Source organism: Bos javanicus, chromosome 16 (assembly GCF_032452875.1).
Source record: "Bos javanicus breed banteng chromosome 16, ARS-OSU_banteng_1.0, whole genome shotgun sequence".
Taxonomy (NCBI): domain Eukaryota; kingdom Metazoa; phylum Chordata; class Mammalia; order Artiodactyla; family Bovidae; genus Bos; species Bos javanicus.
Window position 1 is genome coordinate 44952694 of NC_083883.1, and position 25180 is coordinate 44977873.

At 51.8% G+C, this 25180-nt stretch overlaps 1 protein-coding gene across 4 annotated transcripts in view; it reads right to left on the reverse strand.

Annotated features, from left to right (window-relative positions):
• LOC133227823 (SPRY domain-containing SOCS box protein 1) overlaps positions 1 to 24402 on the reverse strand; it is a 134493-nt gene extending 110091 nt beyond the window's left edge. Inside the window, exons 1-3 of one of the 4 annotated variants that reach the window (XM_061382827.1) lie at positions 15362 to 15526; positions 9183 to 9819; positions 7628 to 7745 (exon numbers count right to left, since the gene is read on the reverse strand). In XM_061382827.1, coding sequence (XP_061238811.1) covers positions 7628 to 7745; positions 9183 to 9819; positions 15362 to 15387 — 781 coding nt within the window. In that variant the 5' untranslated portion in view covers positions 15388 to 15526. Of the gene's footprint in view, positions 1 to 7627; positions 7746 to 9182; positions 9820 to 15361; positions 18262 to 23926 lie in introns of those variants that run through there. The other 3 variants (XM_061382825.1, XM_061382826.1, XM_061382824.1) reach the window with 3 other exon arrangements.
• Between the last annotated feature and the right edge of the window lie 778 nt (positions 24403 to 25180).

The window sequence follows — 25180 nt, forward strand, 5'->3', positions numbered from 1 at the left end:
AACAGTGAAGCATAAAGACACTGAGAGGATGAGGGAGAACTGCATGACAACTGGCTGGATCCACGAAAGGCCGTGCAGGGTTATGGTCTGCAGTCTCTGCAACCAGGCTGCGTGGGTTCAAGGACCTGCTGTGCCTTCTTTCAGCCCTGTGACCTCGGGCAAGTGATTCTACGTCACATATAAAAGAGGACTGGCCACAGTGCCTGCTCTGTGGGGCTGCTGTGAACACCAATGAGCTAACACGTGCATGGGGCGTGGAGCAATACCTGGCATGCAGAAGGCACTGATACACACTGGCTAGCATTTTTATTATCACAGGGGCTGCAAGAGAAGGTCTGTCAGAGACAACTGACAACTCAGAGAACAGCCACTATTTGAAAATGAAGAAGATAGAGGGCTCTCCTGGTGGCCCAGTGGTTAGGAATTCACCAGGGGACACAGGTTTGATCCCTGGTCCAGGAAGATCCCACATGCCGTGGAGCAACTAAGTCCGTGTGCCACAACTCCTGAGCCTACTCTCTGTAGCCCACGAGTCTCAACTACAGAGCCCACACCCTGAAACTACCGAAGCCTGCTCGCTCTTAGAGCCCACGCTCTGCAAAAAGAGAAGCCGCTACGGTGAGAAGCCTACACACGCAATGAAGAAAAGCCCCTGCTCACTGCAACTAGTGAAAGCCTCACACAGCAACCAAGACCCACCATGGCCAAAAAAAAATTAGAAAAGGCAGGCAGTATTTCATGAGAACAATGCAGTGGTGGTTTAAGTTCTACATCTGCTGGGTCTGACATGGTGATATACATCCAGTGAAAATATCAGTCTCTCAGAGGTAACTGGAGATTATATATGTAAGACCAGGGCTTGGAAAGGCAATGAATGCTGGAGATAGACTAAATTCCATCAAATCAAAAATGAGACAGAAACTAAGATCTGGCTTGAAGGAGTTCACGTTTTAGCTTCCCAGGTGGCTCAGTGGTAAAGAATCCGCCTGCCAATGCAAGAGACAAGAGTTCTATCCCTGAGTCAAGTGATCCCCTGGAGAAGGAAATGGCAACCCACTCCAATATTCTTGCCTGGGAAATCCCATGGACAGAGAGGATCCCGGCAAGTTACAATCCATGGGGTCACAAAGAGTTGGACACAACTAAGCGACTGAAACAACAAGATGGAAACAGGCTGCCAATTCAATTCTATCACCCCATCCATGGTAGACCCAACTTCAGAGAGGCTCGAATATGTAAAAACGTGTATCTTGGAATCAATGAATTGGAGTAGATTTAGGAGCGTAAAGAGGACAGTTAAAGCTTTGAGAGCAGATGAATTTTTGATGGAGAGAACACAGCAGAGTCTTAAAGAGTCCTGTTATCTGCTTACTAGTCATTAGCTCAGCAAATCCCTAAGTGGCCCTTTTCCTATTTTTATCAGCTCTCACTCCTGGAGAGGAGGCATTCTTAGGTTTACTACCCGCTGTGTAAAAGAGAGCTTCCTTCATTCCTTAATTTCCAGCTTGGGGGTGGGAGGGGGAGTGAGCATGTGTTCAGCACAGCCCATATATTTGTGGACTTGGATCCTTTCCTGCTGAGCTGTCTTTCCAGTTAAAGTGGAGTGATCAGGCCCATGGCTGGCACCTCATGGGGGAAAGGCAGGGCAGTAAAGCCCAGGTGGGGGCTGGTCCTCCTGACAGCACCCAACAAGGTGATTTTTTTCTGGTTACCACCAGTTATTGTGGACTGACTTTTCCTGAAAGTGACACATATGACTCCTAGTATCTTTCCTAGGTTGAAAATTGAGGGGTAAAATCCCACCGGTATGTGAACAAGGGGGACTTCCCTGGTGGTACAGTGGATAAGAATCCACCTGCCAATGCAGGGGCATGGGTTCAATCCCTGGTCGGGAAACTAAGATCCCACATGCCGAAGAACAACTAAGCCCAAGAGCCACACTGCTAAGCTTCCGTGTCCTAGAGCCTGTGCTCCGCAACAAGAGAAGCCACTGCAACAAGAAGTCCACGCACCACCACCAAGAGCAGCCCCTGCTCACCACTAGAGAAAGCTGGAGCGCGGCAATGAAGACCCACCGACACCAAAAAAAAATTTGATTTTTAAAAATACGTGAACAAGGATAGAATAAAGCATGCATGTGCATGCCAAGTCGCTTCAGTTGTGTCTGACTCTTTGTGACCCTATGGACTATAGCCCACCAGGCTCCTCTGTCCTTGGGACTTTCCAGGCAAGAATACTGGAATGGGTTGCCGTGCCCCACTCCAAGGGATCTCCCCAACCCAGGGATCAAACCCCCATCCCTTAAATCTCCTGCATTGGCAGGTGGGTCCTTTACCACTAGGGCCACCAACCAGCTTCATGGAAGACAATTTTTCCATGGACCTGGGGTGGGGGAAGATGGTTTCAGAATGATTAAAAGTACATTACATTTATTGTGTGTTTTATTTCTATTATTATTACATTAGCTCCACCTCAGATCATCAGGCATTAGATCCCAGAGGTTGGGGACCTCTGGAACAAAGCACAACCAGACTGGACAACTGGGAGAAAAGACCAACTTGGCTCCTAAACTGTTCAAACACTGAACTCATCCGAGTTACAAGACTGCAGGTATGGGAGACTCATCACTCTACTCCTGGGTCATGTTCCCCTTCACAACCTCCCAGGCAGCACCCCATGCAAGGTACCCTCAGAAGAGTAGCTGCAAACCCACCAGAACAGCAGGAACAGGGAAGACGGGGGCCCGATGTGGACAGAGTGTAGGAATGTCACCAGTGACGAATGCAGCTGTTGCGAATTTTCTGATAAACAGTCCAATAAGATGTAAAAACAGCCATAAGGTCGTGTTGACCCATCTGGGCTAGTCATTCCACTTCAGAAGTACACTTAAAGATAAAATACTTCTTAGAACGCTCATAAGTGTTCTATAATTAGATAATGGTTGCATGACTGTGTGAATATATTAAAAACTACTGAATAGTACACTTTAAAAAAGGGTAAATTTTACGGTGTGTGAATACCTTAATTTTTTTTAAAGCTCACAAAGTACTATTTAAAACAGCAAAGAGTGGAAACAACATGCCTAATAATAGAATGACTCATATTCTGTAATATAAACAGGACTGAACAGAAACACAGAGAGACTGAAAGGGATACATTATGCAGGCTGTCAATACATGGAAATTTAAGTACATATATAAGTGTGAGAGAGAGAAAATATTAGGTGAAGAATGGACATGAGAGAATTGGAGATCAATTACCATCTTTATATAACCCAACACAAGTCACCTACAAGTCACCTGGTGCCCAGAGAGATGGAGAGACGCTGCTGCTTCCCCTCCCAGCCCACTTGGAAGGAGAACAGCAGTCTCCATTTGTAGAGCATTTCCATGCACATTATCTTACTTAATCCTTAAAACAATCCCAAGGGAGAGGCAACAGGGGTGGCCATCACTGCAGATGCTGCTGAACATGCAGTCTTCAGATCTTAGACCAGAACCCCCTCCCGGTTGTCTCCCTTCAGTGGGAGATTTGGGCTTTCCCAGCAAAGCAAAAACAAAAACAAAAGCTGGCTGCAATCTCTACCAATAGGCTCTGGGACCGCTAAGAATAAAAACAGGGAGAGGGCCGAGGACAGAGCAGGCCCACAGGCTGGAGGCCCAGCAGCGGCTCTGGGCTCACCTTGCGGACGCCGGGAGGGGCACTGGCCCTGCTGAGCAAGCTGCCAGCAACCCCCTCCACCGCCCCCCCAAACACCAGGCCAGGAGACAGGGCAGCTGTCGTGTACCTGGAGATGCTGGCTGCCTCAGCGAGGGGTATGGAATGGTCACTCCAACCCTCAGGGAGCCCCCCGAAGCAGGGACAGCCACACGGTCCATAGGAAAGCTCCCTCCTTCCTCTTGCCAAAAAAAAGGAGAGCCTTCCAGCCAGAGGGGAACAGGGGTGGCAGAGAGATGCCTGGGGCACCTCCCGACAGGAAGGCCAACTGCTGAGGGCTTGGACAGACTGAAGCTGAGGGCGTAGTGGTTAAGAGCCTGGGTTCTGGGGTGCCACAGACCTGGGACCCCCTCCCTGCACTTCTAGGTGGGGGGACGGCAGCCAGGCCTGACAGCTGCACCTCAGTCCATGAGGACAGCCCCCCTTCCAGAAGAGCCCATCCCCATGGCTGTGATGAGGGCGGGCAGGGGTCACTTCCACACAGGGGCTAGTAGCCCAGACATGGTCACTCCCTGGATGGCCCAGAGGGCTGCCTTGGGAGACCCCCCCAAGGGAGTGGTTGGCCAGGGCCTCTGGTGACTCTCAGGACAGGACTTCCAAGAGGGGTGGCCCAGACAGGGTGAGAGGGAGCTGGGGCGGTCCTCCTGCTCCCCTCCCCCACCTCCTTTATTCCCCTCTCCTGTCTCTGCAGCAGCCTCGACTGCAGCGAACTCCTCTGGGCCAGAGGCTGCGGCACGAGAGGAGAAAAAAGCTCTCACAGCAGGGAGGGAGGCATGGAGCGAGGGAGCCAGGGGATGGGTTGGAGTGGGGCGGGGGGGTAGAGGAGACATCCAAACCCCCGTGCTGCTCAGAAGCCCCCACTCAGGGTCTGTCTGGGACCAGGCCTGGCCCGTAGCCCCCTCCCTTCCAGCACTTAGGCCACAGTCTAGGAGCAGGGTCCCTCCAGGGCCTCCTGGCACAGGAGTGAGTGAGGGGGGCGGGGGAGGGGAGAAAGGCCCCCACACTCTGCCCTTCTGCTTAACGGCCAGACCCCGGGGCTGGGACTCCTGCCTGGATGCTTGCTGGCCGCACTCGGCCTCACTGCAGCACCTCGCCGGCTGAGCTCACGGAACAGCAAGATGCTGTGACCTCCCGCAGGACGGGCAGCCTTTCCTCCTGCGGCTTCCCACCCCCAACCCCAGGGGGAGGCACAGGCACGGCCCTGGTCTGCTGGGCACAGGGTTACTGGCCATGGTGGGTGACTACAGGGTCCCCAGCTCCTGTCCTCTCTCTCCAGCCTGAGCTTGAGTCCGGCAGGGCCCTGAAGCAGATCAGGAGGGGAGAGACAGGACCAGTGCCGCACGAGGCCCCTCCCTTGGGATGCAGAGAGCGCATGTCCTTCTGGGTCCCCTAGGCCCAGGGAGAGAGACAAGACTGAAGGAGAGGGAGGGCGAGGCAGAAACAGAGGCAAAGGGAAGAGAACCCCCAATTCTGGCTGTTCCCGAGGACCCAGGTCCACAGCTGAAGGGATGAGCACAGATGCAGGGAGTCACCCCACCCTACACCGTCAGGCCTGTGTGCGCACCTGGCCAGGGAGATGCAGCACCCTGGACAGCTGCTGTGCCACTGGCCACCTCTGACAAGGAGAGCGGTCTGAACCAGCCCCGCCCTGGCTGTGAGCCCTGCACAATGGGTGGGTCCCCGAGGCCTGCCCTGCTCTGGGCCCAGTGAAGCAGCATGTACTCGAGCTGGCAAAAATAAGACCCACTGCTTGGAACCCACACCCTGAAGGCAACCGGGACAGTGCTTTGGTCCCACACAGCAGCCCTGAAGGCAGAGCCATGGGCCGCCCTCCGCTCTAAACCTCAGCCGTCATACTAGCAGCCAAACCCAAGATTCTCCCTGCCATGGGCTTGCCACGGCTAACAGATCTGCTCAGGCCTCGGCCTACCTTTCTGTCTTCCTTTCTGCTTTCCTTTCTCTGACATTCAAAGGTACCTTTGCAAGGAAGGGCCTTTGCCCAGCTCCTGGCTTCATATAGATTCTACAAATGACATCAAATATCAAGAAGGATGGTTCCAACACTTTGGCCACCTGATGCGAAGAGATGACTCATAGGAAAAGACCCTGATGCTGGGAAAGATTGAAGGCAGGAGCAGAAGGGGATAACAGAGGATGAGATGGTTGGATAGCATCACCAACTCAATGCACATGAGTTTGAACTAACTCTGGCAGATAGTGAAGGAAAGGGAAGCCTCGTGTGCTGCAGTCCACGGGGTCAAAAAGAGTCAGACAGGACTTAGTGATTGAACAACCCTGAGAAGAATGATGTGGCAGGGTGGAAAAAATAAGAAGCAACAACACCAATTGGTGACTCCAGACATCACGGGGTAGGACTGGGGAAGGGGCTGCCAGAAATGGGGGAGGAGAGGAGACCCAGTGTCACATCCAGGCAGAGAGGGACTGGCTCCCACCCGCCCCCAGCCAGGTGCTTGGCACCAGATCTGTAGGTCATCTCTCTGCGGATGAAGCCAGGGCACGGCCCAGCCCTCACTCCTACCAGGACAGGAGGCACACACAGGTCTCAGGAGGAAACCCACAGCCTGAGTCCCTGCTGAGGACAGGAGAGGAAATCCAGAAGGCTTGAGGAGAGCCATGAAGGCCCACTGCAGTGAGGAGGGCAACTTTTTCTCACACAGGTTCCAGACAGAGAAGCCCAGCTCCTCTTCAGGACGGCAGGGACCCTGGAGGCTGGCTCCTGTCTGGTACCCTAGCCCACTGTTCCTCCCACCTGGCCCTGACAGCACCACCTGCAATATTCATTCTGGAGTCTGTCCTGATATATATCCCCAGGTGAACCCATGAGGCATCAGGGGACAGCAGGCAGCTGGGTCCCCATCCCTGAAACCCCCCCCCACACCCACCGAGAGCTTCTAGCACTAAACACACTTCAAAGGGGAAAGGGGAGAATGCTGAGGGGAGGAACAGAGTGGAAAAGAGACACAGACCTCCTGGGCCCCATCCAGGACCAAGGGATCTGGGGCCCACCTTTCTGCCCAGGCCCACACCAATGGGTGGGACAGTGGCCTAGGGCTGCAGCACGCAGTTAGGGGATGAGCTGGCTGCAATGGTGCAGAGCCCGGGGCCGGAGCCAGACTGCCTGGACCGGGACCTGGCTACACCATATCCGGCCATGACCTTGGGCTCATCACCAAACCTCATCCGTAGGTGGAGGCTAATAATAGCGCCCTTCCCATTTGGCTACTAGGGCCTCAGGACACGGTAAGAATTAGCTTTTATCATTGGGGTAAAAGAGTCAAAGCTCTGAACACATACAGCCAATGCTCATGAGATGTGATGGGAGTCACAGAAAGCCAGGGCTCAAGGGGCCACAGCTGCTGTGGTTGACACTCAAGATGAAAGCAGAGGGGGCCGCTGCTGTAAGCAGAAGCCTGGGAGCCCTGCACGCTGATGGTCTCCACCACACTCAGCAAGGAAGCCAGCTTACCTCCCAGGGTTTACTGCCAGCCAGCGTTTTCAGTGCCTGGGCCAAGTCTACATAATCCAACTACATGCTCCCTTAGGGCAGCTGTCACCATCCGGGGCTTGCCTGCGGGCACCCTGGGGTATAGCATGGCACAGAACTGGGCACACACAGGCTCTGAAAGGAGACTGCACACCAGCAAAATCTTCTCTCTAAGCAAGCACTGGAGGAGAAAATGGCAACCCACTCCAATATTCTTGCCTGGAAAATCTAATGGACAGAGGAGCCTGGCGGGCTACAGTCCATGGGGTCTCAAAAGAGTTGGACACGACTTAGTGACTGAGCGTGCACGCACGCAGCACTGGCCCCGACGCAGGGGCCAGGTAGGCCCTCCAGCCCTGTGGGCCGATGCCAAACCACTGATGCAGGGCAGGGACGCTCACGCACCTTCCGCGTCCAGTGTCTCCTTCATGACGATCTCCACCCGCTCCACGTGGTGCCGGTTCCAGAGGCCGTCCAGGGCTGCACGGTTCTGGTCTCGGAAAGGCAGGATCTGGGCCACTACCTGCCAGGGAGGAAGACTGCAGAGCTGTGGGCTTCTCCTGGAACCAAGAGGGAATCCCGACCCCACGGAAGGGCCCGCAACCTCTCTATCCCGCTCAGAGGAGACACTCTCAAAGCAACAGTCCCCAGATGCCAGGCCTTCACAGCCCAGTAAGGACTCGAGAACCTCTCAGTGACCTCCACAGGGTTAGCAGCCTTTTTTTTTTTTTTTCTTTGCCAAGAAAGAAAACATTTAAGATTCTCTACCTTCTATTGATGCTTCTGAACCGTGGTGTTGGAGAAGACTCTTGAGAGTCCCTGGGACTGTAAGGAGATCCAATTAGTCAACCTTAAAGGAGATCAGTCCTGAATATTCATTGGAAGGATTGATGCTGAAGCTGAAACTCCAATACTTTGGCCACCTGATGGGAAGAACTGACTCACCGGAAAAGACCCTGATGCTGGGAAAGATTGAAGGCAGGAGGAGAAGGGGACAACAGAGGATGAGATGGTTGGATGGCATCACCAACTTGATGGACATGAGTTTGAGCAAGCTCCGGGAGTTGGTGATGGACAGGGAAGCCTGGCATGTTGCAGTCCATGGGGTCACAAAGAGTCAGACACGACTTGAGAGACTGAACTGAACTGATCTTCTGTTACCATCCATTTTTAATAAAGAAAGTTATTTTAACACTAAAAATGGAGCAAGAAAAGTTTCAAATTGAATACCATCCAGTATTTTTTTTTTCCTAATTTTCCCCTAAACAAGTGAAAACCTACCAGGACAGGCACTGGTCTAAGGGCTTATCTTTGGAACACTGCAGCTCCAACCCCCATGGAACATGGTGACCCCCATGTGGCCCTGGGCCCATGGCCTGGTCAGGGCCAGAGAACACACGTGCTTGTGTGTTTTCTGCTCTGGTTTCCAGGAAGAAGTGTCCTGAGGGGCCCTGAGGGTCTGTTCAGATTGAACTGGCCAGCTGACCAGCCTCACCCAGGAGGCCAGCCCCTTGCTTCACCACAGGGCCTGGATGAGAAGCAAGGACTCAAAGAGTCCCTATCCTGTTTTAAGATCTCATTACCAGGCTTCTGGCTCAAAACAGAACCCGGAAAGGAAAAGGTATTGAGAAAAGGCAGATGGGTGCGGAGTAACATGGTTAATTCTAATTCTCACAGCATGCCCACCCAAAAGCCGGGCCCTCTCAGGGCCCCCTCAGTACAGAACACGGGGCCAGGCTGGGAAACAGAAGCCATGACACACAAAAGAACAGGATGCATGGACAAGGGCCAAGCAGTCCTGCCGTTGCCACTCGCCTCCTGCCCAGAGTCAAGATGACCATGGGAGCCCAGATCTCACAATGCCTTTGGGGCCAATTCCACAGTCAGTGGTGCTGCCCTGAGGACGGCGTCTTACCTACCCCAGCTCCCTTCACCCTGTAGGCTCCAGGCTGCGGCTCACCTGCTTGCCCAGGTAATGGTCCACCCGGTACATCTCCTCTTCCTGGAAAAAGCTCCCCAGTTCTGTGGCCAGCTGTTGGGCGGAGTGGAGGTCATGGCCAAAGGGTTTCTCGAGCACAACGCGCAGCCAGGCACCGGGGCCTGGCCGGCAGCTGCTGTTGATATTGCGGGCGATGTCCACGTAGGCAAAGGGCGGCACCGAGAGGTAGAAAATTCGGCCAGTCTCCCAGAGGCCTTCGTGCTCAACCTGGGCCTCAATGTCCTTGCTCAGGGCCAGGTAGTCCTCGGGCGTCTTCAGCTGGCGGTACTCACTCAGCTGCTGGAACTGAGCCTTTAGTTCAGCACAGTGACCCGAGGCCATATCCCCAGGGCAGGACAGGGACTCCAGGACCTTGGCGATGACCTCCTGGCCCTGCTCGGTGCTCGTCAGGGCAGTCCCGTGGAAGCGAAAATGGTGGCCCTTCCCCACCTCCTCCAAGTACAGATGGAACAGGCCCTGCCACAGGTACTTTCTGGCCAGGTCCCCGGTGGCTCCCAGCAGGATGATGGAGACCTGTCTGGGGAGATCCTGGGCTTGCAAGCCGCTGAGCAGGGCCACGCACATAGCCGCCATGAGCATCTTCCAGACGCCTGGGCGCCTAGGAAAGACAGAGAAGCCACGAGGAAGGATCAGACATGGCTTGGTGGCTGCGATGTTGCGGGGGAACACATTCCTAGGTTATCAAACATTTCCTGCCTGGCAAGAACAGCCACCTGTTTCGCAAGAAAATGTTTCAGTTGCACAGCTTCCCTCTCCCTCCTCACAGCCTGGCTTCTGTGCCAGGCAGCCAGTGGGCCGGGAGCCTACCCTGTAAGCAGAGATAACGCCACTCGCTGGAGGGGGGCCGTTCTGTGCAGGAGCGGCAGCCCCCAGGGAGGCCCCAGCGTGGTCGTGTGCTTGGAGCCGTCCACTCTACGACCAACACCAGTCTCGTCCACAAGCACGGGTGGCCGGGGCCGTCAGAGCAGCAGGCCATGGTCTTAGATGACGACCTGGAGATGGGGGGACATCGTGCCCCGTCACTTCTCTGTCGGCTCTTCCCATATCTATTGGGCTCCAAGCACAAAATGACCACTAACATTTTTTTTTTTTCGCCACTCGGCGTGCAGGATCTTCCCTGACCAGGGACAGAACCCATCCCCCTTGCACTGGGAGCACAGAGTCTTAGCCACAGACTGCCAGGGAAGTCCACAAAATGACCACTAATCATTGCTGCCGCACTGTGATCAAAAACTCGGATTCTGGAACCAACTGAGACCTTGAACAATTATTTAACTTCTCTGTACCTCAGTTTCCTCATCAGAAATGAGGGTATTCATGGTACCTACATCAGAGGGCTGTTAAAAGGAGAAAATGACTGACTGCTGAGAAGGTCTTGGACAATGCCTACCACCTATTAAGCACTAAATAAGTGGTAACGATCATTATGGGACTAGAATGGGTTAGCATACATTATAGTGTATGTTAATAGCAGCAAACACTGAATGCTGGCATGTGCCAAACACTGAGCTAAATACTTCTGTGCATCAGATTTCCCTGAATCCAGACAAGAGTCTTGCAAAGAACCAGTAGAGGGGGGACTTCCCTGGTGGTCCAGTGGCTAAGACTCTGAGCTACCACTGCAGGAGGCCCAGGTTCGATTATTAATCAGTGCACCAGATCCCACACATTGCAACTAAGAGGTCACATGATGCAACTAAAACTCCTGCACGCTGTAACGCAGATCGCATGTGCCACAACTAGGACCCAGCGCAGCCAAATAAAGAAATATTACAGAAAAAAAGAACCAGTGAAGGAGTACTATCACGGTCCCCCACTTCTAGAGACAGACAAGCTGAGGCTCAGGCAGGTGAAAGTCCTGTGGTGAGAAAGGGGGGGAAGCTGGGCAGGCATCTGGCTCCTTGGCTCCAGGGCTAATGGGCAGGAATTACACACTACGGTCTCCCTGAGGTTAGTCTAACTTATTGGCTAGTTTTCAGTCTCATCTGAAGCAGCTGAGATGCAGGAAAGGCGAGGCCCCAGACCGGTCACTGATGCACCAGAGGATTTGCTTTCTCTGGGCTTCTGCTCAGACTGAGGCTGTAGAGCTGGATAGGTTCAATTCTTACTCCCTGGCTCTCCCATTCTCCAAATCCCTGCCAAGGCCAGTGCTTTGAAGGAAAGACAGAAGGAATTGGGAGGAATGTGACACGGCTCTCAGACCTAGGCCAGGGGCCTGGGGCCCAGCCTGGGGTGTGGAAGGACTGAAGAAGAAACGAGGATAACTGGCTTGGCACAATTATACGGCAGGTGTTCTCCCAATAAAGGGTTAACACAGTCTTCAACAATGAGGCACTGGGGAAATTGAGTTTTAAAGAGACAGAAGGAATTCTGAAAATCCCCTCACCCCAACACTATCTGCTATATTGAAGGACCAGATCTGCCCCCACTCTGACATCAGACCTCTCCCCTCAATCTGCCCTTTCCTTCTTTCCCCACCTCTCTTGAGATTCATCTCCAACATGGCCTCGGTTAGTGGCCAAACCAAGATGAGGACCCAGCAACAGCATCTGCACCAGAATCTACAGGCACCAGAGCTTCCTGTCATGGGAGGTCTAACTGAAGGACCACGGGGCCACACGTGCGGCACCCCCAGCCTCCTCTTCACTGTCCATTATAGGCACTTGTGCCCAAATTTGGACCAAGGGGCCATTCAGCTTTCTTTGCCTGCTTTCCGATCCCGATCCCTTGCTTGTCAAGCACTTCCTTCTTAACTGGCAAACCACCCCTGTCTGGAGAGAAGGAAAAGCTGCAAGGTCAGTGCGGGAAAGAGGCAGAGAGAAATCTGAAGCCCACGTAACAGCCTGGAAAAGGAGAAGCAGCCAGCTGGCAGCTGCGTCTCGGAGCTCCTGATCGTACACGGGCAGCCAGAGGTCTGGACGGGCCTGTTGTGGCAGGTGAGGGAGCTCTGAGGGCCAGCACTGCTACGCCCACCCCAGGAGACAGCAGAAAACCTGAGCCGACCCCCGGGCCTCCATTTAACCCTGTTCTGACTCTGAAGTCTGCTGCAGTCCTCTCTGATCAGCCCTCTCTGGGCTCCCAGAGCTCAGGTTAGATGCCTTATCTCTTGCTTACGTCCCCAGCCTCCTTTAAACAAATACACATCAGAAATATCAGTTATTGCAACACGGCTGCTTACTCTGTGGTTGCTAAACAACCAGGGAACAACTCTTTCCTAAATGAGTCAGGAGGGGAGCAGTCCTGAATGCTTGGTTTTCTTATTACCATGTCTTTTAACCTTAACAGTGTTTCTCAAACTTCAGTGTGCTTATACGTGTGCTTATGAATCTCTTGGAGAACTCTATCAAAAATGCAGACTCTGGGGCAGAGGGTCTGGAGATGGGGCCTAAGGTGCCAAGAGCCCACTGTGAGAAGCAGGGTCTGGAATGCTGAGTGGTGAAGCCGAGTCAGGGCCAGTGTCAGATGGGAGCATCAGGATGATTCGGCTGCAGGGCTGTTCAAAATGCACGTGTGTTATGTGTGTTAAGTTGCTTCCATCATGTCTGACTCTTTGCAACCCCATGGACTGTAGCCTGCCACTCCTCTGTCCGTGGAATTCTCCAGGCAAGAATACTGGAGTGGGCTGCCATGCCCTCCTCCAGGGGATCTTCCCTGACCCAGGAATCAAACCCGGGTCTCTGGCACTGTAGGCAGATTCTACAGGGAAGTCCCCTCAAAACGCACATTTCTGCCTCCTACTGCCTTCACCAGGGCAGTGAACTTCTGACCCCAGTGGGCCCAGGGCAGGCGCACACATGGGCATTTCAAAGCCACCTTGAACGCTGGCGATAGACCCATCCCCCTGCAAAACCTGGTTACTAATGACCTCGAGACTAATAATGCCTGACATCTACCTAGCAGTCAGTGTGTGCCAGACGATGTAAATGCACATTCTCAACCTTCCCTCCACACAGCGCTGGGAAGGAGTCCTGCAAGGATCCCATTTCACAGATGAGCAGACAGCAGGCCAAGTCCACTGTCCAGTTCCAGAGCCCGAGGCCCCAGGTGCTGTGTGAAATGACTCCCCAAGTTGAATGGAGGAAGGTGGCCTTTGAGTCAGAGGACCTGGGCTTAAGGCCATGTCTGAGCTTTGTGTGGTCCAATCAAGTCACCTCGTCAGTCCTCACCTATCAAACGGGCTAACATCCCCCAAACTAAATGGAGGTTTGCGAAGACTAGCTGAGATGATACCAGTGACAAAAACCCTATACAAATGCGAAATTAGGGACTTCCCTGGTGATTCAGTGGCTAAGACTCCTCACTCTCAAAGCAGGGGGCCTGGGTTAGATCCCTGATCAGGGAACTAGATCCCACATGTCACAACTAAGACCCAGTGCCTGTGTGCATGCTCAGTCGCTTCAGTCTTGTCCGGCTCTGTGTGACCCCATGGACTGTAGCTCGCCAGCTCCTCTGTCCACGGAATTCTCTAGGCAAGAATACTGGAGTAGGTTGCCATACCCATCTCCAGAAGACCCAGTAAGCCCAATGTATATATATATATTGGTTTCCCAGGTGGCACAGTGGTAAAGAATCCAACTGCCAATGAAAGAGACCCAAGTTTGATCCCTGGGTAGGGAACATCTTCTGGAGGAGGAAATGGCAACCGACTCCAGTATTCTTGCCTAGGAAATCTCATGGACAGAGGAACCTGGTGGGCTACAGTCCATGGGGTTGCAAAGAGTCAGACATGACTGAGCACATACACACTGCATGCATACACATACACACGCACAAACCCAACAAAACAAAAGGCAAATGCTAAGTTAATTATGTACAGTGCCCCCTGCCCCTGCCCAGCATGGCATCAGGTTGCTGCAGCTGCAGGAAAACCTGTGCTGCCCCCTCCTCTCGGGAGCTCCAGAGCCCAGCCCTGCAGACAGTACAGGACACGCCCAGACGTCTATGTAACACCCCCCTGCTTGCCCTTACCCCCTGAGAAGGAGGGTATACGGGTATACAGATGTCCTCTCTGTTGCCCCGACAGAGGAATAAACAGGCTCCCAGAAGTCCAATTACATCAAAGTCAAGACCAGGCTCCCAGCCCCTGGAGAAGAGGTAACAGGGATCGAGGCTCCACGGCCACCTGTGGCCTAAACCGCTCTCAGGCTGTAAGCCTCTCCTTCTGAAGGATTTTCTGAAAACCTTTCTCCTGCTTCCTTGCCTCCTCTGAGAGCAATGGGCTGAGAAATACTCTCCTAAGATTATATACTTGAACTTGGCCAAAAAACACGGAAGTGGCATTCCAACGCCCAATCCTACTATCAACTGCATCTATGTTTAATTAATAAATAAGAAAACCATGAGTGCAATGTATGAGCCACTCCAGGACAGGAGGACAGTGTATTCAACTGTGGACTGGAACACGTGGTGATTAGTACACAGAAGAATCTAAACACCTTGTAACCTTGAACTTGCATGTTCCTTGCTGGGAACTGCAGTTTCCCCACCTGTGAAGAGAGGCAGCTAGAGGAGCTTGACAGCACTTTCCTCCCAGTAAACTGTTTTCCAAGGAAAGGAGATAACCTCTCTATTACACAGGAGATGGCCATCACCTTTCTGAAGGCAGTTTAGGCCAGGAAATACAGGACTGAAGTAGGAAGCATGGAACTGATAACTGAGAGTCACTCAGAAGTTAAAAGACCAAGCTCCCTGAAGCTCTAACTTCAGTGTGTAGAGGATGTGATCTCATTTACAATTATTATTCTAAATACTTGCCAGCAGCATGCACGTTCGTGCGTGCTAAGTCACTTCAGTTGTGTCCACCTCTTTTTGACCCTATGGACCAGACCCTGCCAGGCTCCTCTGCCCATGGAACTCTCCAGGCAAGAATACTGGAGTGGGTTGTCATGCCCTCCTCCAGGGGATCTTCCCAACCCAGGGATCGAACCCACGTCTCTTACGTCTCCTGCTTTAAGCAGGCGAGTTCTTTACCACTAGCTCCCACCTTGCTACAAAGTGAGGTGTGGCAGAGGCTTCTTCCAGGGTGTGACAGGTTCATCCAAGAGTCGGGACTGGCCGGCCCACGTCCAAAGTCAAGGGCACCTCTCGCTGCCCCCAGCTCCAGGGTGAGGGGTTCCTACTGGGCCTCCTGGGAGACTCACCTTTTAAAGTGCGGCTCTGCTAACATCCCCAAAGCTGCGAGCACGGACGTGGCCAGCCACAGGGTATGGGCCAGAAGTGGGGTTCCCAAGCAAGAGAGGCAGACGTGGGGCACACCCAGGACCAGTCTCAGCACAGCCCTGGCCTGGGCGGGCACTCAGATGGCAAAGCCGGTTCTGGGAAACCACACGAGGAAGCAGCTCTGACCCTCTGGCCCCAGCAGGCAAGGGGCGGGAGAAAGGAGCCGGGAGGTGGATGCCAGCAGCTGTTGGCACTCTGTCCCTTCCCTGGTGCCACATCCACACTTTTGACCTCTGCCTTCTATTTCCACGCAGGGGGAAGAGGAATTTTCTTCAAATCACAGCTCATGAGCTTGGTATTTTTTACAAGAGCATGTGGGAGTGAAATAAAGGTTCAAAGTGAAGAGGAGTTTTTGCTGAAGCACAAAGGGATGTGCTGGTCCCCTCTCCACTCACCAGCTCCAGTGTGCTTCCCACACTCCCCTCCGTGCTCTGGGCCTTCTGCACAGACACCCCCATGCGGAGGCGAGTCAAACCCGTCATCGTCAACTGTGACCTGGGGCTAGACAGGGGACAGAACCCCAAAATCAGCTCTGAGACCATTTCCCCCGCTAAACACATAGAATCCTTATTACCATCACCTCGGGGGTCAATATTTGGTCCCAACAATTCAAATGGTATGTGAGAGCCATCACATATCTGCATGAGAGATTCAATTCCTAGATTTTCAGGAATTTGTCAAGTCAGTTGTTAAACACGGCCCCTATTAAAACCGAATTACACGAATTTAGAATCAAATAAGCTATATTAAAAAACAAAGATATTAAACACTCAATACTCCCTAATTGATTTACTTCATATTACTATTATCTCTGCTCTTGACATTATTTAATCTATTGCATCTGTCATTGTTCAGGCACAAAGTCGTGCCCAACTCTTTGCGACCCTATGGACTACAGCACACTAGGCTGTTCCGTCCTCCACTCTCTCTCGTAGTTTGCTCAAATTCATGTCCATTGAGTCAGTGAGGCTCTCTAACCATCTCATCCTCTGCTGCCCCCTTCTTCCTTTGCCTTCAATCTTTCCCAGCATCAGGGTCTTTTCCAAAGAGTCAGCTCTTCACATCAGGTAGCCAAAGTATTGGAGCTTAAGCATCAGTCCTTCCAATGAATATTCAGGGTTGGTTTCCTTTAGGATTGACTGGTATCTATAAGGTGAAGATATTCTGTAATGGTGTGCTTGAAACTGGCTGGCGTGGGAACATTTATTTATGCGGCAGGTGTTGGCAAATGCTATCAAGCTGGCTCCTGGCCACCAACCGCCATCCCTTCCAGAGGTTGTTAAACATCTACCAACACACAACTGCCTGTACACCAAGCTGCTATTTCTAGTCTGGACTTTCTCCCCCTAAACTCCCGTCTCACACAGTCAACTGTGACTGTGACACCAACAGCTGGATGTCTACAAGATGTACCACGTTCAAAACAAATTGACTTATCTCCCAAATGCTCCAAACGCAGGTCGCCCATCCTCAGTAAATGGCAACTCCCCTCTTCCAGGGGCTCAGGCCAGAGATCTTGGGGCATTCGATCTGACAGCAAATCCTATGGTTTCTATCACCAACATTTACCTAGAATACAGCTACTCACCATTCTCACCGCCTTCCATCTCTCCACTCTGGTCCTAGCCACCATCACCTTTGTGTGAAGCCACCTCCCTGGCCTCTCATTTCTATCTTTGCCTGAACCCAGGAGTCGGAGTGCTCTGTTTACAGCATCGGTCAGATCCCGTCCTTCTGTTCAGTGGCCGGCAGGGTCTACACACTCTGGCCTTCCATCTCTTACCTCTTTGATCTTTTCTCCTACACTCTGTCCCTCTCTGGGCTCCAGCCACCCATCCTCCTGCCCCAGGGCCCTTGTACTTGCTGTTCTCGCTGCCTGACCTACTTTTCCCTGCAGATGTCCACGTGGCTCACTCCCTCACTAATTTCTTTACTGAAATGTCACCTCAGTGAGGCTTTCTCAGCTGACTCTGTGTAAAACTGTAAACCTCCAACCCTCATCTCATCCCCTGCTTTATGTCTCCCCATAGTACATACCTACATATGATAAGCAGATTTATTTTATCATCTATCACCCCTCCCCTCAAGATCCTATAAGTAAGTCCCTATGAGGACATGGGTTTTTCTGTTTTGTTCACTGCCTATCTCCAGTATCCAAAACAAGGCCTGGGGCTTCCCTAGTGGGACAGTGGATAGGAATCTGCCTGCCAAAGCAGGTGACACAGGATTCCATCTCTGATCTGGGAAGATTCCACACGCCTGCAGGGCAACTAAGCCTGTGCTCCACAACTCCTGGGCCCTCTCTCTCTAGAGCTCGTGCTCGGCAACAACAGAAGGCCCTCGCCCAGCACTGAAGACACAGCACAGCCAAAATCAATCAGTTAATTAATTTTTTAAAAAAGCGGGGCCTGGCCCACAGAAGGTACGCAATAAACATTTGCTAAATGAACAAATAAACCCCATTTGCCCAAGACCACTGTTGACTCTGTATGGGCGGCTTGTGTGGATGATGAATCTCTAATGGCGACTTCAAGCACTGTGACACAGCACACATTAGCAGCAGCTCACTATCTGAAATGATACTATGAATAATAAAAGAAATATTTATAGAGCACTTAACTAAATGCAAAATCCTGGGCTAAGAGCTTCACACGTGTCACATCATTTAATTCTTGCCACAGTTTACGAGGTAGGTGGCTTCCCAGGCGGTGCAGTGGTAAAGAATCCACCTCCCAAGGCAGGAGACACAGGAGATGCGGGTTCGATTCCTGGGTTGGGAAGATTCCCTGGAGAAGGAAACAGCAACCCACTCCAGTATTCTTGCCTGGAAAATTCCACAGACAGAGGAGCCTGATGGACTACAGTCCATGAACAAGGTCGCCAAGAGTGGGACGTGACTGAGCGCAGCGCAGCACGTGGTAGGCACTGTCACTATACCCGTTTCTAGAGTGAGAAGCAGGAAACTAAGGGGCACAGAGATAAAACAGCTCAGAGGGTCAGGCGCTTACAGGCGACAGCACTTGAATACAGGCAGTGTACTTCCGGCACCTTCCCACCTACCTCTAAAACGCGTGACATGCAGTAGGAAACCAACCCACTCCAGCTGTCTTGCCTGGAAAATTCTACGGACAGGGGAGCCTGGCAAGCTACAGTCCATGGAGTCAAAAAGAGTCAGACACGACTGAACACAAACGAACAAGGGCCCACCCTACACCCAGGGTGATCTCATCTAAACATCCACAATTATGTGTGCAAAGACCATTTTTCCAATCAAGTCACCTTTGCAGGTTCTGGGGTTATAAACTGGGCACACCTTTGGGGGCCACTATTAAACCTGCTGCAATGTGGTAAGAAAAAAAAATGTGTGACTACAACCCCAAATGACAAATTTAAAACACTGTTTTAGAGGAACTTCCATGGTGGAGTGGCTAAGACTCCACAGTACCAATGCAGGGGGCCCAGGTTCCACCCCTGGAAGGAAAACTAGATCCCACATGCTGCAACCAAGAGTTCGGAGGCTGAGATGAAGACTGAAGATCCTGCAAGCCACAGCTAAGACCCAGTGTAGTCAAATAAATACATAAATACACATTTTCCAAAAAGACTAAAAAAAACAAAACAATAACAACACTGTTTTAGTGGACACAGATTCTGCTCCCTTCCAAGATTGGAATTACAGTGGTCTAAATGCTCTCATAAGTGACCCAAGCTGGTCAGCAGCTCTGCTTCCTGAGGTCAGGTTGCCCTGACAATGAACTGCTGTAAATGCCCTTGGCCCTGATGTCCACTGTAACAGTGATTCACTCACCTTACTTCTGACAACATGTGAGTGAGTGAAGTCGCTCAGTCGTGTCCGACTCTTTGCGACCCCATGGACTGTAGCCTACCAGGCTCCTCCCTCCATGGGATTCTCCAGGCAAGAATACTGGAGTGGGTTGCCATTTCCTTCTCCAGGGGATCTTCCGGACCCAGGGATTAAACCCGGGCCTCCCGCATTCCAGGCAGACGCACTGTATTTAAGGCTGAGTTGCTTTGTTAAAACCTGAAAGGCCCTTACTGGGGGAGGGGGGAGACGCTAGTTTCTGAGATCTTAGCTATTTAGTAGCTGTGTGACCTTATATAAGTTATTTAACTTCTTCCAACCTCAACTACAGGTTATACTTAGGCCAAAGGAACTAATGCATGGCAAAGCCTGATGCCATCCACAGGTGGAACACTTGTGCTGCTAGATATCTGTCTCATTTCAGATTGTGGCCGTGTCTGTGTCATGGGAGACTTCTGCAGAGGTGTCCTGGCGCCATGGCCCCCTTCCCCAAGTCACATGAGAGGCATGGGAGAAGAGAAACTAAAGGCAAAGTAGAAAAGGAAAGATATACCTACCTGAATGCAGAGTTCCAAAGAATAGCAAGGAGAAATAAGAAAGCCGTCCTCAGTGATCAATGCAAAAAAATAGAGGAAAACAACAGAATGGGAAAGACTAGAGATCTCTTCAAGAAAATTAGAGACACCAAGGAAACATTTCATGCAAAGATGGGTACGATAAAGGACAGAAACAGTATGGACCTAACAGAAGCATTAGATATTAAGAAGAGATGTCAAGAATACACAGAAGAACTGTACAAAAAGATCTTTATGACCCAGATAACCATGATGGTGTGATCACTCACCATCCAGAGCCAGACATCCTGGAATGCACAGTCAAGTGGGCCTTAGAAAGCATCACTATGAACAAAGCTAGTGGAGGTGATGGAATTCCAGCTGAGCTATTTCAAATCCTAAAAGATGATGCTGTGAAAGTGCTGCACTCAATATCCTTGCAAATTTGGGAAACTCAGCACTGGCCACAGGACTGGAAAAGGTCAGTTTTCATTCCAATCCCAAAGAAAGGCAATGTCAAAGAATGTTCAAGCTACCGCACAACTGCACTCATCTCACACGCTAGTAAAGTAATGCTCAAAATTCTCCAAGCCAGGCTTCAACAGTACGTGAAACTAGAACTTCCAGATGTTCAAGCTGGATTTAGAAAAGGCAGAGGAACCAGAGATCAAATTGCCAACATCTGCTGGTTCATCAAAAAAGAAAGAGAGTTCCAGAAAAACATCTACTTCTGCTTTAATGACTACACCAAAGCCATTAACTATGTGGAACACAACAGTGGAAAATTCTTCAAGAGATGGGAATACCAGACCACCTTACCTACCTCCTGAGAAATCTGTGTGCAGGTCAAGAAGTGACAGTTAGAAATGGACATGGAACAATGGACTGGTTCCAAATTGGGAAAGGGGTACATCAAGGCTGTATATGGTCACCCTGCTTATTTAACTTATATGCAGAGGACATCACGTGAAATGCCAGGCTGGATGAAGCACAAGCTGGAATCAAGATTTCCGGGAGAAGTATCAGTAACCTCAGATATGCAGATGACACCACACTTATGGCAAGAAGCAAAGAGGAATTGAAAAGCCTCTTGATGAAAGTGAAAGAGGAGAGTGAAGAAGCTGGCTTAAAACTCAACATTCAAAAAACTAAGATCATGGCATCCGGTCCCATCATTTCATTGCAAATAGATGGGGAAACCATGGAAAACAGTGACAGACTCTATTTCCTTGGGCTCCAAAATCACTTTAGCCATGAAATTAAAAGATGCTCGTTCCTTGGAAGAAAAGCTATGACCAACCTAGACATCATATTAAAAAGCAGAGACATTACTCTGCCAACAAAGGTCCGTCTAGTCAAAGCTATGGTTTTTCCCATAGTCATGTATGGATGTGAGTTGGACCATAAAGAAAGCTGAGCGCCAAAGAATTGATGCTTTTGAACTGTGGTGTTGCAGAAGACTCTTGAGAGTTCCTTGGAATGCAAGGAGATCAACCCAGTCAATCCTAAAGGAAATCAGTCCTGAATATTAATTGGAAGGACTGATGCTGAAGCTGAAGCTCCAATACTCTGGCCACCTGATGTGAAGAACTGACTCACTGGAAAAGGCCCTGATGCTGGGAAAGACTGAAGGCAGGAGGAGAAGGGGACGACAGAGGATGAGATGGTTGGATGGCATCACTGACTTGACAGACATGAGTTTGATCAAGCTCTGGTAGTTGGTAAACGACAGGGAAGCCTGGCATGCTGTAGCCCATGGGACTGCAGAGTTGGACACAACTAATTAACCAACCTCAACCACAAAGTGGGAAAACAAGTCAATAAGAAGCACAAAAGTAGACAATCCATACAAAGCACCTGGCACAATGCTTGGCATATAGTAAGTGTCCAAAAACTGTTAGCCACTATCATTATTAAACCAAGAGCATCATGAATAAAGTGGCGTTTCTTGCTTGTCTCTTGGAACTGCTGGGAAACCAAATGACTTCGCACAGCAGGAAAAAATGCCAAGGAACAGCTCACTGACAACTTCATGACCTTCCAGTCATACTGATGAAAAATCAAAGGGCTATCGAGCTGAGAGGGCTTCCCAGGTGGCTCAGCAGTAGAGAATCTGCCTGCCAGTGCAGGAGACGTGGGTTCAATCCCTGGGTCAGGAAGATCCCCGGGAGAAGGAAATGGCAACCCACTCCAGTATTCTTGCCTAGGAAATCCCATGGACAGAGGAACCTGGTGAACTACAGTCCACGGGGTCACAATAAGTTGGACATGACTTAGCAACTAAGCAGCAACAGCAGCATAAACCTAAGATGGTTAAAAAAGTCTCCACCCCAGCCCATAAGGGGTTTATAATCCAGGCCAAAGAATACAGCAATAGAGTAATCCTCTAACTCTGCAGCCCTGGGACTTTCACTAACTATTCAGGGCCTTTTCTCCAGCTGCAAGATGGGGAGCATTCACCTCGTTTTAATGTCTGGCCAAAAGAAAAAAAACCCAGATGGTGGCTGTGAAAATACTTTGGGAGGTAAAGGTGGTAAGGTCTCCTAGACAAAGAGCCACCCAGCTCCCATTTCAGGGCAACAGAAAGCAAAACCAGACTTCCTGCTCTGCCTGTGGGTTAGGGACTGGCAGAATCCATGGTGAAATCTGGCAACAAGCAATGACATTTTGCCTTGTTCAAATTCCATCAATAAAATGAGAAGTGGGTAGGGACTTTCCTGGTGGCCCAGTGGCTAAGACTCCACACTCCCAATGCAGAAGGCCACAGTTCCATCTCTGGTCAGGGAACTAGATCCCACATGCCATGACTAAAGATCCAGCATGCTTCAACTAAGACCTGATGCAGTCAAATAAATATTTTTTTAAGAAAATGAGAAGTGGATTGGCCACAGATGACCAAAGGTGCCTCTTGGTTTCCCTTTGCCCAGATTTGACGGTTTCCCCTTTAAAGAGCCTAAAACCATCCCACAAGCCTAAAACCATCCCACAATAGTAAATTTTATTAGTCTTCGAATAAAATAACTTGAATGCCTGCCTGGAGTGTTTATCTGCTGAGCAGGTATGTACTTCAAAGAAAGGGTTACATTAAAAAACATTGCCTAAAAGTGAGCTCTGTTCATGCCAAACACTGAGCATTTTCCTCTCAGGTGCTCCTAAAACTTGCCAGAAGATTAGCCTCCTAAACTCAAACACTCTATCCATCACTATAGAGTATGTACTAACTAATGTGTCTTGACTCTTTTGTGACCCCATGGACAGTAGCCCACCAAGTTCCTCTGTCCATGGGACTTCCTAGGCAAGAATACTGGAGTGGGTTGCCATTTCCACCTTCAGGGGATCTTCCCCACCCAGGGATCAAACCCTGTGTCTCCCGCACTGGCAGGCGGATTCATCACCACTGAGCCACCTGGGAAGCCCCAATTAGTGTACAACATAGTTTAAAATACAACCAGTCTTTGAAGGTTTCCTGTTTTGACTACCCTTCAGGAGCCACAGGCATGCCTGGGGACAGTGGGGTGGGTGGGCAAGGAATTTCAGGTTATGACTTCTCCAGAAGTTCTCACTTCCGTTTAAACACTCAAATTTGAGTGAGCTGATTTTCAAAGACCCAGACAGGTCTGCTTCTGGAAAACCATTCATTGGATGGATGCATTTGAAACGCTGATGGAAACCTAGGCTCTAGTGCCAAAGATTAAGCAGATCCCCAAGGGAAGTGGGGGGCGGGGAGCCTCCAATTCCTCCTCTCACTGAACTGAATTCCAGAAAGTCCAGGAAAAGGAGACGCCGCTGGCCCCTCCGGACCAGCCTCGACGGGGCCTGGCTGCCTCCAGCCAACCCGCCACCACGCAGCACTGCCGCGCCAAGGCATCTGCGGAGCAGGAAGTGAATAATTTATTTTGCGGAAGGAACGCGGGGAAGGAAATTGGGGCGGGTGGGTGGTGGCTGGGGTGACTCTTCCCAATCAAACGCCTGAGGATTTTACAGCGACGCGGGGCTGGCCTCCGGGGCCTGCGGGTTCGCAGGGGCGCGAGCGCGCAGCCGCCATCCGGCTGTAAAAGACTCCTCCTGCGGCCCAAGAAGCCGGAGAGAAAGCGGGGGAGGCAGCTTACTTCATCACGCCCGTCAGAGCCGGCCGCTTCTCCGGGAAACGTCGGGGGCGGCGCGTGCCGTGCGGTGCTGCTGGCCGGGCTCAGGCCAGGTCGGGGCCCGGCGCATTCTCTTCCGTCAGCGCGGCCAGCCCCGACAGGTGCGCGTCACGCGGCCCCGCGCCTAACGCGCGCTCGGGTTTCGCCAGCGACGCCGGGGGCGGCGAGCGGGGGAGGGGGAGCGAGGTCGAGTCCAGCCCGACCGCCCGGTCCCGGCCCAACCCGAGACGCGTCAGTGTCCGGAGGCGCGGCTGACCCTCTGGGCCTGGGCGTCAAACCCCCGCGGCCTCGGCGCGCGCGCAGTGGGTCGCGCGCGCGCAGTAGGGCCGGGCCAGGGGCGCGCGCAGTGGGGCGCCCCCCGGGCCTAGGACGCGCGCGCCCGCGCGCAGCAGGACCGGGCGAGGGGCGCGCACGGTGGGGCTGAGCAGGAGCTGGCGGCGGAGGCGGAGGCGCAGGCGAGACCACGCCCCCTAGCTCGGGTCGTTAGGGGTTAGCGGGCGGGCCCCTCTCAAATGTTTCCCTGGTTCGCGTGGATGGGCTGGTCTTAAGAGCAAAGTGAGCGGGCCTTTTTCTGCGTCTCTGCAATCTCTTGTGCGTCGTAGGGGCCGGGCCGCCTTCCTGGACACGGGAGGGCCGAGGAAAGTCGTTGTGTTGTGGAGCCGAGTTGCTGGCTCCTCGTCAGGTTCTGGCACAAGCCGTGGGACCTGGAACTGATCACTTGACTTCCCTAGGCCTCGCATTTCTCCATCTGTAGAAGGAGCGGCGTGGTGGCCCCAATTTTTAATCTCCAGAAGAAGTGATTTAGGGGTGGGAGAACAGGCTATGGCCGTGTCTCCACCAGACAGCTTCAAATCTCTGTCTATGCTCGTGTGACCTTGAAGACACTGCGTGCTGCGTGCTAAGTCACTTCAGTTCAGTGCAGTTCAGTCGCTCAGTCATGTCCGACTCTGCGACCCAGTGAACCGCAGCATGCCAGGCCTCCCTGTGCATCACCAACTCCCGGAGTTCACTCAAACTCATGTGCATCGAGTCGGTGATGCCATCCAGCCATCTCATCCTCTGTCATCCCCTTCTCCTCCTGCCCCCAATCCCTCCCAGCATCAAAGTCTTTTCCAAGGAGTCAACTTTTCGCATGAGGTGGCCAAAGTACTGGAGTTTCAGCTTTAGCATCAGTCCTTCCGAAGAACACCCAGGGCTGATCTCCTTTAGGATGTTCTG